Source organism: Lithobates pipiens, unplaced genomic scaffold (genome assembly GCF_037356315.1).
Source record: "Lithobates pipiens isolate NorthernLeopardFrog02 unplaced genomic scaffold, aLitPip1_a1.2 Scaffold_1, whole genome shotgun sequence".
NCBI lineage: Eukaryota > Metazoa > Chordata > Amphibia > Anura > Ranidae > Lithobates > Lithobates pipiens.
In genome coordinates, this window is record NW_027507685.1 from 138,244,518 (window position 1) to 138,258,985 (window position 14,468).

The 14,468-nt window shown below is 42.1% G+C and overlaps 1 protein-coding gene across 1 annotated transcript in view; it reads right to left on the reverse strand.

Moving 5' to 3' along the window:
• GTF3C5 (general transcription factor IIIC subunit 5) overlaps window positions 1-14,221 on the reverse strand; it is a 52,829-nt gene extending 38,608 nt beyond the window's left edge. The window contains exons 1-3 of the mRNA XM_077477554.1: window positions 14,061-14,221; window positions 10,271-10,496; window positions 6,857-7,055 (exon numbers count right to left, since the gene is read on the reverse strand). Of these exons, the coding sequence (XP_077333680.1) occupies window positions 6,857-7,055; window positions 10,271-10,496; window positions 14,061-14,198 (563 nt within the window). The 5' untranslated portion in view covers window positions 14,199-14,221. The remainder of the gene's footprint in view (window positions 1-6,856; window positions 7,056-10,270; window positions 10,497-14,060) is intronic.
• Between the last annotated feature and the right edge of the window lie 247 nt (window positions 14,222-14,468).

Below are 14,468 nucleotides of genomic sequence, written 5' to 3' on the forward strand. Positions count from 1 at the left end.
CATTCACACCTATGCGATCCGATTCCTGAACCATTTGATGAACTGCACTGCAATCTGCAAGACGATCTGGGGGTATCATTAACTTTCCATTGAAAAACCCAGTGGTTCGCAGCTCTCAGAGTTAACCACTGTGCGATTCAGGTGCGATGCGGGAACCACCACTGAATCGCTGGGCTTCCCATATCGCACCAGTGTGAAGCCGAGCCTTAGCGTAATCTGTGTGCTGTCTCGCTCCTCTGCTATCAGCATGAGTAATTTCTGACTAGTTTTGCCAACACCAAAAAGAAAAATGGTGACAAGGAAGGGAGCTCCAGCTGATTGACAGCCTCGGCTCTTTTTTGTGAACTCAGACAATTTAAAAAAAATTCAGTACTTTGAACAAATGTAGAGAACAGAGGCTGCGGATAAATGGGTACAACATTTGTAGGAGGATTTAATTCATCTCTGTGTATGACCTGAGGCCAGTCACTTCACTGGGTATTTGGAAGGGTTTATAACCACTTTAACCTGTTCCCTACCACCGTATTGAAAAATGACAGCGGCAGGAACTGTTCCTCCCTCTGGGTGGGCGTCATATGACATCCTCTGCTTCCTGGCATTGTGGAAAGGGGGCGTGCAATAGCCGCATCGCTGGGGACCAGATGTGCGCGCCCGGCAGCCGCTATGTCTGCCAGGCACCCGCGACTGCCCGGTAATAGAGCCAGGACGTGGATCTGTGTGTGTAAACACACAGATCCACGTCTTGTCAGGGGAGAAGAAAACTGATCGGATTTTTTTTGTACAGAGGAACACCGATCAGTCCCCTCCCCCCAGTTAGAATCACTCCCTATGACACATTTAACCCCTGCAGCACCCCCTAGTGTTAACCCCTTCCCTGCCAGTCACATTTATACAGTAATCTGTGCATTTTTTATAGCACAGCTCGCTTTATTAATGTGAACGGTCCCAAAATAGTGTCAAAAGTGTCCGATTTGTCTGCCACAATGTCACAGTTATGATAAAATAAAAAAATAAATTAAAAACAACAAATCTATCCCCCATTTTGTAGACACTATAACTTTTGCGCAAACCAATCAATATACACTCATTGGGATTTTTTTTTTTTTTTTACCAAAAATATGAAGAATATATATCGGCCTAAACTGAGGGAAAAAAATTGTTTTTTATTTTATTTTTTTTAAATGTGATATTTACCGTATTATAGCAAAAAGTACAAAATATTGTGCTTTTTTCAAAATTTACGCTTTTTTTGTTCATTAGTGCAAAAAAAATAAAAATAAAAAAAATGCAGAGGTGATCAAGTACCACCAAAAGAAAGCTATATTTGTGGGGGGGAAAACAAATCAAAATTTAATTTGGGTACAATGTCGCATGACCCCGCAATTGTCAAAGTGTGACAGCGCTGAAAGCTAAATAATTGGCCTGGGCAGGAAGGGGGTGAAAATACCCTGTATTGAAGTGGTTAAGCTATGACAAACAAAAAAAAAAAATGGAAGCCGTTTTAGTAAATCAATCCAATATAGTCTCTACCTCTTCAAAAATGCATGTCAGCATTACTTTCACATCCAGGATCACGTTATGATCTTCCTGGTTGTAGAATTTCCTCACAATCCAATAACTCCATTTTGTCCCATTAAGACAATAAATGACATACAAGGACACGATCCTTGGCAGCGGTACGCAGTAAAAGATAAAGGCAATGCTTCTGCCACAGCAGTGTGTAATGGTGGGAAAAGCTCAGCTGCACTGACAGTTTTATCCTATTAGTAGTAAAACAAATATGGCCGCCCTCCAAAAAAATGCAGGGCAATGCAACTTTTTCCTACCTCCTCACCTTGACCGATTCATGAAGCACAGCGAGGGTCAAAACCCACAACGGAACTTTCCATGATGACATATTAGTTTAATGTCGGTGAATTAAATAAACTGACTATGACTATGATCAGAAGTGAAACTCCAGTAAAAGCCTCTCCTAGCTTTGGACAAAGTGTGTAAGGACTGGAACCTCCATTACATTCTTCCTGCTTGGGGACATTTTTTTCCCCATTTACTGTTCTTATGGCTGCTCAGAAATCAGGTGTAATCTGCACAGTAGGGATAAAGACAGCAACTAAAACCTGAAAAGAACAACGATTCAGGAATGCGCCGACAAACTGACAATTGCGTGGTCGTGCGACGTTGCACCCAAATCAAATTGACGTGTTTTTACCCACAAATACAGCTTTCTTTTGGTGGTATTTAATCATCTCTGCAGTTTTTATTTTTTGCGCAAAAAAAACAAAAACAAACACACAACACAATAAATCTGTACTTTTTGTATAATAAATATCCCAATTTTTTTTTTTTTTAACTAATTTTTTCTCAGTTTAGGCCAATGTGTAGTCTTCTACATTTTTGTTAATAAAAAAATCACAATAAGCATATATATTGATTGGTTTGCACAAAAGTTATAGCGTCTGCAAAATAGGGGAGATTTATAGCATTTTTATTATCAATGCATTTATTTTTTTTACTAGTATGGGTGGCGATCTGCGGTTTTTAATCGGGAGTGCGACATTATGACGGACACATCGGACACATTTTTGGGACCATTGGCATTTATACAGCGATCAGTGCTATAAAAATGCACCGATTACTGTAAAAATGTCCCTGGCAGGGAAGGGGTTAACTGTGTTCCCTCTCTGTGTTCTAACTATAGTGGCAGGGGACTGTCTAGAGGAGATGACAGATCGCTGTTCATACTTTGTATGAACACACGATCAGTGTCTTCTCCCCTCAGAGAACTTGGTTTATCACGAGCGATCGCGGAAGCCCGGCGGTCATCGTGGAAGCCAATGCCCCTAGTGGCCACAGGGTGAAGTGACGTAACAATGTCCTTTCACCCAGCCGTGCCATTCTGCTGCAGTAAAACTGTGGCAGCTGGTCGGCAAGTGGTTAAGGAGGCACAGCATCACATGGGCATTACCTGGGCAGTTTACATGAAGCCGGCCTAAGAATGCCCAAGTCTTCATACCAACATCAACCCATCAAGGCATTTTGATATTTGCACAACTCCTCCCAAGAGCCGGCCAGCTGCTTGCATCAAGGCTGAGGGCTTTTGACAGAGTACAGAGGCACTATGATGTTCTGAGATGTTTTCAGGGGAAGCTATGTGTACAGCACCACGTTACATTGCCCCTTCTCCCCCACCACCAGACATAATCTACCTACATTGCATAGAGAAGCACAGGAGACATATTCATGACATCACTGGATGTCAAATGGAAAAGGTTTCATTTACAAATATCCTTAAAATGTTAATAAAGGGGGACAGAGGAACCAGGGAAGGCAACATAAAAGCAACCTTCCATATCATATTTATATAGAATGCTTGAAATGCTTTATATCAGCACTGGCTGACACCATTATCAGATTATTAGCCCCTGGTCACACCGGTACAACTTGTAATAGGATTTGACAGGTCCAAATCGCATGACAAGATGCACCCTACACTATTTTTGCTGATTTTGAGTGCGACTTGCATAGAAATCGCACAGATGTCAGCCAAGTCACACCTAAAGTGGCACCGACAAGCAGCTTTGAAATTAGATTGCGATTGAAGTCAAGTCGGATTCGGTGTGACCAAAGTCTTAATGTTCTATGCATTCTGCAAAGCTGGATGGTCCATCTCTCATAGCTGAGCCTGAGAGACATGGTTTAGATATTTGGGATGAAATGCCCATAAAGTTTACATTTAAAAATAAAGTTATCACCACTAAAATTACCCTATAGAATCAAGTGAGTCACAAATCTTATCTAATCTTTCAGTTCTCTCCTTTCTTTTGCTGTCTGGAATCCTCAACAATTGAAATGTCCTTTTTTTTTTCCTGATCCACCTGTTGGCTGACACATGGCTCTCTGCATACAGAGTTATAGTAAGGAAGCCACTAGGTATCCTATTAGATGAGTAAGCTTTCTAAGAAGGCTCGATACCACATACAGTACCTTCAGAAAGTATTCACACCCCTTGAAATTTTCCACTTTTTGTCACGTTACAAGCAAAAACATAAAATTGGTTTTTATGTGATAAAACACCACAAAGTGGCACATAATTGTTAAGTGGAAAGAAAATGATAAATGGTTCTCAATTCTTTTTTTACAAATAAATATGTGAAAAGTGTGGTGTGCATTTTTTACCCCTAACTAGAAGTCACCTAATTAGTAAATAGTAATTAGTAATAGTCCACCTGTAATTAAATCTCAGGATAAATACAGCTGTTCTGTGAAGCCCTCAGAGGTTTGTTAGAGAACCTTAGTGAACAAACAGCATCATGATGGCCAAGGAACACACCAGACAGATCAGGGATAAAGTTATGGAGAAGTTTAAAGCAGGGTTCGGTTACATAAAAACCATCCCAAGCTTTGAACATCTTAAGAAGCATTGTTCAATCCATCATCCGAAAATGGAGAGTATGACACAACTGAGAACCTACCAAGACATGGCCGTCTACCTAAACTGACAGGCCGGGTAAGGAGAGCATTAAATCGGAGAAGCAGCCAAGGTAACTTGGTAACTCTGGAGGAGCTGCAGAGATCCACAGCTCAGGTAGGAGAATCTGTCCACAAGACAACTATTCATTGTGTACTCCACAAACCTGGCCTTTATGGAAGAGTAGCAAGAAGAAGGCCATTTTTGAAAGAAAGCCATAAAGTCCAGTTTTCAGTTTGCGAGAAGTAATGTGGGGGACACAGCAAACATGTGGAAGAAGGTGCTCTGGTCAGATGAGACCAAAATTTAAACTTTTTGGCCTAAAAGCAAAACGCTATGTGTGGCGGAAAAGTAACACGGCACATCACCCCCACCGTGAAACATGGTGGTGGCAGCATACTGTTGTGGGGTTGCTTTTCTTTAGCAGGGACAATGAAGCTGGTCAGAGTTGATGGGTAGATGGATGAAGCCAAATACAGGGCAATCTTAGACGAAAACCTGTTAGTGTGCAAAAGACTTGAGACTGGGGAGGAGGTTAACCTTCCAGCAAGACAACAATCCTAAACATACAGCCAGAGCTACAATGGAATGGTTTAGATCAGGGGTATGCAATTAGCGGACCTCCAGCTGTTGCAGAACTACACGTCCCATGAGGCATAGCAAGACTGACAGCCAAAAGCATGATACCCAGAGGCAGAGGCATGATGGTACGCTAACTGCATATCCTTGGTTTAGATCAAATCATATTCATGTGTTAGAATGGCCCAGTCAAAGTCCAGACCTAAATCCAATTGAGAATCTGTGCAAATTGCTGTACACAGAAGCCCTCCATCCAATTTGACAGAGCTTGAGCTATTTTACAAAGAAGAATGGGCAAAAATGTCACTCTCTAGATGTGCAAAGCTGGTAGAGACATACCCAAAAAGACTTGCAGCTGTAATTGCAGTGAAAAGGTGGTTCTACAAAGTATTGACTATTGAAGCTGAATACAAATGCACACCACACTTTTCACATGTTTATTTGTAAAATAAAATTAAAACCATTTATCATTTTACTTCCACTTCACAATTATGTGCCACTTTGTGTTGGTCTATCACTTAAAATCCCATTTACATTTTCAGTTGTAACATGACAAAAGTTCAAGGGGTATGAATACTTTTTCAAGGCACTGTAATAAGCAACTTTGACAATTAAAGGATAAGTAAGGCCAAAATGCTTTTGGCCCTCCTTCTGCTGGTCATGACAGGAGTGCACTTAGTTCTGCACGCCTCTGACCCATATTCAGAAGACAGCAGGATAAAGCCCACTGTCAGCTGACATCCCTCAACCAGACCAGACTCTGGAGAGATCCTGACTAATGTTGGGATCCACCCAGATGCCTAGACCAGCAGTTGGCTCTCCCTCTCAGCATGCTGCTGAGAGCCTGAGCCAGCCTCTCCCACCCCCTCCACAGCCCAGCACTCCAGTGAGCGCTGGAGTGGCAGAGCAGTGAGTCGGCAACTGGCAGTAACTGCTCACCCAGAGCTGAGGGATTAGTAGTCTTTGTTCACTCAGTTTTAGAGACGGCAGGGGACAGATGAAACAGCAGTCCAATGCTACATCCACCTAGGTCAGTATGTGTTTTTCATTTTCCGTACTTTTTTTTTTTTTGCACATTGGTTTTTAATGCATTTTGGGAGGTATCTGTTGTCATGCAGGAGAATCCAGCACTAACACTGCATTTTTTATATACGTTTCTGATGCATTTCCATTAAAGTCTATGGAACTAAAAATGCAAGTTGCTGAAGGCAAAAAGTCCCGACCCTTTCTAATAAATGCACCGGTTGAAAACTAACAAATGTGAATGTGACCCATAGAAAACCAGGTTACTGAAAAACACATAGGTGTGAACCAGGCCTTAAGAGATACTAAAGATGCCTTCTTTTATAGAATAATGTAACACTTTTTGGTCTGTCTCTCGCTCTCTGCTTTTGAAAAAAAAAAAAACAAAAAAAAAAAAAAAAAAAAAACTTTCTTCTGTACGTGCTTCCAGATACTTCATAGAAAGGATGTGTTGCATACAAATAATTTTACTAATGCTAATTTTGTACCTAGCAGCATGCAACAAAGCCATTCATTTGTATCAAAAATAATGTCAATATCATAAATCCTATGCAAATAACACATTTTTTACACAAGTATTTGCATAGCCTTGGACAGCCACCCACAAGCTCAAGCCTGGAGACTGGCCTACAAGTATGATTGTCATAGTACAAAGCCTACCCCACTTTACATACAACTTAGAAATTATTTTGGTAGGAGTCATGCTTTCAGATCATGAATATCAGCATTGACACAGAGTTACGGAGATGGACCATACAAAGAAACCAACTAGAAATTGAAGCCTACCTGTGGTTGATGTTTGGTCTGTAGAAATAATCCACTGGGTTATCCAATCTAGAAAAAATAGGCGGTGGGATATATAGGGGCAGGTCCTGATGGAAGAACTCCTCTTTCTCAGGCTTTGTCAGCAGGACTTTATCATACAGAGAGAAGCGGGATTCATCAGGGCTTTGGGTAAATGCCAGATATTGGAAATCAGACATGCCTGCAAACAGGAAAAACTGGAAATTAAAGTGGAACTTTACCCATAACAACTGGATACAAAATGTTCTTTCCACATTCATAATTATGACACCAAAATTAGTATGTGCTGTAAACTGCCTCCAGCATTGCTCCTGTTTTTTCTCATCGGAGGCTGCCATTTTGCTGAAGCCCAGAGCCCCTGAGCAGCAGTAACTTTTTAGGTCGTAAGCAGATTGGCCTCTAGTGGCTCCGATTTTCAGCACAAAGCCAAAAATGGAGAGCAACTGAGCATGTGCAGAGCAGAGTTATGCCCTGTACACACCGTCGGACTTTACGATGGAAAATGTGCGATCGGATCTTGTCGTCGGAGAATCCGATCGTGTGTGGGCTCCATCTGACTTTTTTCATCGGAATTTCCGACACACAAAGTTTGAGAGCAGGATCTGAAATTTTTCCAACAACAAAATCTGATTGTTTAACCACGTAAGGACCACCTACTGCACATTTCCGTCAGCAGAATGGGACGGCTGGGCACAACCACATACAGGTACGTTGCTCTTTAAGTGCCCAGCCGTGGGTGCCGCACTCGCAACCCGGTCCTGATCTCCGTGACCATGGCCGTGGGACCCGCTCGCTGCTGGCGTCCCGTGATCGGGTCACAGAGCTGAAGAACGAGGAGGAGAGGCATGTGTAAAGAAACCTCTCCCCGCGCTTCCTAGTGTGGCAGTCACGATCGTCTGTTCCCCGTTATAGGGAAAGACGATCAGTGACGTCACATGCCAAGCCACGCCCCCCAACAGTAAAAAAAAAATTTTTAAAAGCACACACGTCACACTTAACCCCTCTCCGCCCCCTAGTGGTTAACTCCTTCACTGCCAGTGTAATTTACACAGGAATCAGTGCATTTAAATAGCACTGATTGCTGCATAAATGACGATGGTCCTTAAAATGTGTAAAAAATGTCCGATGTGTCCTCCCTAATGTAGCGGTCACAATAATAAATAAATACATCGCTGATCGCCGCCATTACTAGTAAAAATAAAATACATATTAATAAAAATGCTATAAAAACAATACCCTATTTTGTAAACGCTATAACTTTGACGCAAACCAATCAATAGTCGCTAATTGCGATTTTTTTTTTACCAAAAATATGTAGAAGAATACGTATCGGCCTAAACTGAGGGGAAAAAAAAAGTTTTTTTATATATTTTTTGGGGATATTTATTGTAGCAAAAAGTAAAAAATATTGCATTTTTTTCAAAATTCGCTCTATTTTTGTTTATAGCACAAAAAATAAAAACTGCAGAGGTGATCAAATACCACCAAAAGAAAGCTCTATTTGTGTAGGAAAAAAAAAAAAAAAAAAAAAAAAAAAAAGGATGCCAATTGTCAGTTAAAACAATATAGTGCCGAATCGCAAAAAGGGGCCTGGTCCTTTGGCTGCAAATTTATCCGTGGCTTAAGTGGTTAAATTCCGATCGTGTGTAGACAATTCCGGCAAAGTGCCACCCAGGCTCAGAATAAATTACGAGACAAAAAGCTATTGGCTACTTGCCCGTCGTACGTGTTCTACGTCACCGCGTTCTGAACGATCGGATTTTCCGACAACTTTTGGGCCAAAATCCGTCTGAAAAAATCCGAAGGACCATATTACTGGATTTTATACAGATAATTATTAATACTTTACATAGCTATACCTGCAAAAGTGATCAGCTTGAAGTGATCTAGCAGGACTTTGTTTTCTGAGTAAAGTTCCACTTTAATCTGGGATTAAAGAGCTAAGGCTCAGTACGAAAGGAAATCTCTCTAAAAGAATCCCACACAGAGCTAAACATCCAATCAGGAATCAGACCCCACCATACTCCCCCTATCACTCTGAAATACTTTTTAAGGTAGCTCTGCTTTTAAAAAAAGTGTATAAAAAGCTCAGAATTCTTCTTGTATGCTTTTGATAAGATATGGAAAAATTAGCAACTCTTTTGGCTTTTATAAAGTACCATCATTAGCTGCACACCTGTCTATACTGAGTCTGAGGACAGTATGGGACAGAATAATGAATGTTAGGTTTTACCTGCTGCCTGGGAGTCCCACAGAGAAGATTTACCTGCTCTCTTTGACGTTGTAACCATTGCCACAAGAACTGAAAAAAGATAAATCCAAAAGATTTGAGTTGTCACCAGAACAGGAACCGAATTGAAATCTTCCAATGGGGGTACCTGTGCCAGCGTTTCATCAGATTAGGTGACCCGTCAGAATTTGCAATGGAAGTGACGATTCATGGTGCCATCTTGCTATACCCTGCACTTCTCCATAGTAAAGATACACTGAGAAGGGGGGCAAGTGGCCATCTTGTTACACCCACCGGAGTTTTGCATTTTACACTTATTTTTAACAGTAAACTGAGTTTATATAGTCAAATACAGTACTTAGAACTCAGTCCGACTATTTAGATGCCTACTGATCTTACAGGTTTGCCAATCGGGCAGAACACTGCTGCTTTTAAAATTCAACAAACATTTACATGGAGTTTTAAGTACTCTATTTCACTATATAAACTCTTTTTTTTTAACAGTAAACAAAGTCTAAAATGCAAAACTTCGGTGGGTGTAACAAGATGTCCGCTTGCTCCTGTCATGTCACATTCAACTACCCATCACATTTTGCTACCCACTGGAGTGCGCACGTGTGACACCATATGCATTTCAACACTGTTGTAAGACACTACTTTGCCACAGGGACGCTCTCCACTCTTCGGGCACGGACTAGCTTCGCTCGGAATAATTATAATCTAACTCTACGTCCACTTGGATGGTGGGGCTTGAACTTGGACTCAGGGGTGCGGCCACAAAACTCTGCACAATCGCGGATCGCCACAGTGTTGGAATGCATATGGTGGCGTCATGCATGGGCAGTCCAGCGGATAGCCAAATGTGAGGGGTCGCCATATGTGAAGAAACACCCCCTTCTCAGTGTATTCTTACTATGGAGGAGTATGGGGTAAAGCAAGATGGCGGTGACGAAACGTCACTTCCGTTAAACATTCTGACGGTCGCCTAATCTGACGAAACACAGGTGACAACTGCCTAGAAGGGGATTTTCCCCTCTTTGGAGAAATTCTCTCTGAATTCCTCTTGTGAAACTCCCAGACATTCAACATACTCCATATAAAAGTATAAAACATTCTGGCAGTGGACTGACTAGTAAAGCATTCAGGGAAGAAATGACAATGTGTACCTTGGAATTTATAGACTGTTCCCACCACACCAATGATTTCCATAGTAACCTTTTGCTCTGAAGCTTGGCTTTCAGTTTCCATTCCATCTGACCTTTTCTTCCGAGTTTTTATCTTCACCCGTAGGATCATAGTGGTGGTGGGGAACCGATTAGCACACAATGGATGACAATAAGGGTCCTTAGGCCTGTAATACAGCTCAAGCCTTTTCGCAGGATCAGCATACACCTAAAAGAAACGCAAGAAAACACCCATAAACTAAAATTCTAAATACAATTAGTGATAAAACAGGCAGGACACATGTAAAAAGGATACAGAGTGGGGCTGATTTATTAGTAGACAGTCTAGTTTCACTTTGCAGTGAAAGCGTGTTCAATAGAGAAGCTGCAGAAAAGAATGTTGAGCGTTTTTACCGCGATTTGTGGTTTTTAATCTGCCCAACAACAAATTTTCCCCAAAAAAATAAAAAATAAAAAAAAAAAGGCATAAAAAAATGAAAATTAACGCAAATCGTGGCAAAAACGGAGTAAACTAAATATGCAAAAGCACTGCAGAAACACTCAAAACTGCATAGGTGTGAATGGTGTGTAAAGGTGTTTTTAACCACTTCAGCCCCAGAAGAATTTACCCCCTTTCCTGACCAGAGCACTTTTTGCGATTCTGCACTGCATCGCTTTAACTAACAATTGCGCGGTCATGTGACATGGCTCTGAAACAAAATTGACATCCTTTTTTTTCCCCCCTACAAATAGAGCTTTCTTTTGGTAGTATTTGATCACCTCTGCGGTTTTTATTTTTTGAACTATAAACAAAAATAGAATGACAATTCTGAAAAAAAAAAACGCATTATTTTTTACTTTTTGCTATAATAAATATCCCCCAAAAATATATTTTAAAAAAATACTTTTTTTCCTCAGTTTAGGCCAATACATATTTTTGATAAAATCGCAATAAGCGATTGATTGGTTTGCTCAAAAGTTTTAGCGTTTACAAAATAGGGGATAGTTTTATGGCTTTTTTATTTCTATATTTTTTTTTTTAAATGGCGGCGATCAGCGATTTTTATTGCGATTGCGACATTATGGCGGACACATTGGACATTTTTGGGACCAGTCATTTATACAGCGATCAGTGCTATACAAATGCACCCATTCCTGTGTAAATGACACTGGCAATGAAGGGGTTAACCACTGGTTGGCAGTATAGGGGTTAATTGTGTCCTAGGGGCGTGGCTGTGTTTTACACATCAATGATCTCTGCTCCAATCACAGGGAGCAGAGATCAGTGTCACTGTTGCTAGGGAGATGCTCGTTTGCTTTAGCATGTCCCAGTTCTTCCTCTCCGTGAGGCGATCGCGGGTATCCCCGCGGTGAACGAGTCCGCGGGACCCGTGACCGGACTCAGAGCTTCCCATGGGCACGCCGCCGCATCTTAAAGGGCAACATACGGTACGCGATTCTGCCTGTATGTGCCCTTCTGCCTACGTATATTGGCGTGAGGCGGTCGGGAAGTGGTTAAAAGGTAAGTTCAACATTTATAAAATAAATAATATTGAAATAAATGCACGTTTTTTTGCAGGTAAAAAAAAAAGTGCATTTATTTATTTTACTTGGAACCTGGAAAGCATGGAAAGCATTGCTCCAGCAATCAACAGATCGTGGGTGCCATGCAGGACTCCTGCAGACTTTTCAGTGTATCTGTCTGCTCGTACCTCGTACGGACAGGCAGACACACACTGACAGGAAGAGACAAACTACCAGAGCGCTCAACAACACTGTGGCAGTTTATTTAAACTACAAGCCGGGGTGGGGGTGTGTATACACCGCTCCCTCACCACCCCAAAGATGCTGTTTGCAGGACTTTTTTTTTCTGTCCTGAAAGCGCACAGCCCCAGTGTGAGAGCACTTGGACTTTCACACTGAGGTGGCCTGAGAGGCACTTTTCAGGTGCTATTTCTAGCGCTAAAATGCCTGTGACAGCAGCAATAAAAACCTGACAGGGTTTCTAGCTCTCCCATAACAAAATCAGTTTGACTTGCATGCAGGGATGCGCCGAAACATATCGGCCGAAAATGGCCCTTTCAGCAAAAAGCAGAAAGAGAATTCCTGCCGATACTGGCGCCAAAACTTTTGCAGGGCCTGGGTGGGGGCAGGGCTCCGCCCCCCCGGTGCCGCCTATCAGGGGGGCTTCCTAGATCACAGAAAAGAGGAGAGCCGCTGCCGCCTGTTTCATTATAGCGCCGGGAACATCACAGCTTTCATTTCAATAGCTGTGTGTTCCACTCTGCTGTCACATACAGCCCCTCCCCCTTGTCCGGGCACTTTGATAGACAGATCACCCGTCCAAAAATATTTTTAAAAACAGTCACTTTCTGTATTGGTTTTCGGGATCAAGGAAGATTTATTTTCGGTATCGGTTTCGGCAGCAAAAAAAAAAAAACATTCTGTGCATCCCTACTTGCATGGTGAAACTTTGTATAAATGGAAAAAAAGAACCAAACATTTTGAAAAAATTAAAATAAAAATTAATTAAAAGAAACAGTTTCCTTACTTTCCGTTATTAAACAAATAAAATATAAAAGCCAGGGCAATACAAACAACCCCCCAAAATATCCCTTTTTTAGAAGGTAGATACCCCATATGAATCACCATTTTTTTGGAAATGAATATGCTGATATGTAAGCAGTTGAAAAATAAAATAGCTCTGAAAGACCCCCACTGAAGCCAAGTAAAAGTCTTCCATTATTAGTAGATGTCATTGGTAACTCAAAACACTTTAACCTTGAGCGTCTGTGACAGGACGCCTGCGTATGCGTGATGTCATCCCACACCGGCCAATCAAGATGGCTTAGGACCAGCACCAGGAAGATGTGCGATCCCTTGCAAGTGTCTGACAGCTGGAACACAGGTAAGCATTACCGCCTTTAGTTCTACTTTCGTGAATGGATTAACTTCATAAATCCTCGTTCTTCCCCTCCTCTATGGTGAGAGGAAGGACTCACCAATGTACTACACTATTTACACTGCTGATGGCTGGGATTGTTCATCACATGGCACAGAGCCGCTCCGATCAACTCTGTGCCCTTAGCCAATGCTCTCCTCTAATGACAGCAGCTTGACACAATGTAGTAAGTGCACTGACTGCCCGCTGCATTACTATGGCCCGTCCTAAACTGGTTACGTATCTCGCTCTCTCTGCCCATCTACAAACACCAATACGTTCCTCTTCTGTGACCCAAAAAATGCCCTATAGTTTGGGAATTCGGATTTCACTGCATGCTTGCCGTGGGGCGAAGATTTAGAAATGATGGAAGCCAGAGGCTCAGAGATCCTTCTCTACCTTGCTTGTTTATACATCAACTTTAACTCAGAACCTCTGTCAGAGATTTATCCATGTTTGTGTCTTGGGAGTTAACCCTCTCCATGTGTGAATAGAAAGTGAGGGGAGATCTAACATTTTACAGTTGTCACCGGAGGGGAAATCTTCCAATGGGGACATCTGGGCTGGTGACAACTAATAGGGGATTCACCCTCACTTCCTGTTGTGTGGACAAGACAAGACAGGAAGTAAAGGGAAATCTCCTGAATGATACATATACAGCATACAAAAAAAACGGACAACCTCCCTGCTCTATACAAAACACACTTCACCATACAGTTTTCCAGGCAGACATGCCCAATAGTGTCCCTCATAGTACTATAGGTATACAGTATATAACGTATGTGCTCTGCAGATATCCAGCGCACAATGGCGGTGCAGCAGTAAATAACTTCCCCCATCCAGCAGCCTCACCCGGGACACCCCTTCCTCCCCGCCCAGGGTGAGCAGCATCTTGTCCACATCCTGCACCAGCCCCGGGTACTCCACACACACCATGGGCTTCTTGCCCCTGGGGAGAGTCACAGTAGCCGAGCCCTCCATTTCTGCCATGGGTCCGGCTGAGATTTCCTTCCTCGCGCCCGTTTCATAAGGTTCCCCCCCCTCACAAAAGTTCCTACCCTCAGGCAGGGCAATGTTCTCAGCTCTATCCGATTCCCCGGTCCCTCTTCTAGAGCTGGATCTTCCTGTCACTCTTTCCTCCATGAATGTGATTCTTCAGAATCTTAAATGATACCTTTTTTTATAACAGCTTTATTTGAGGAAACAGGAATGAGCTCTTTATTTGCTGCCTGTTCTGTCAGACGTATAAAGTTTAATACA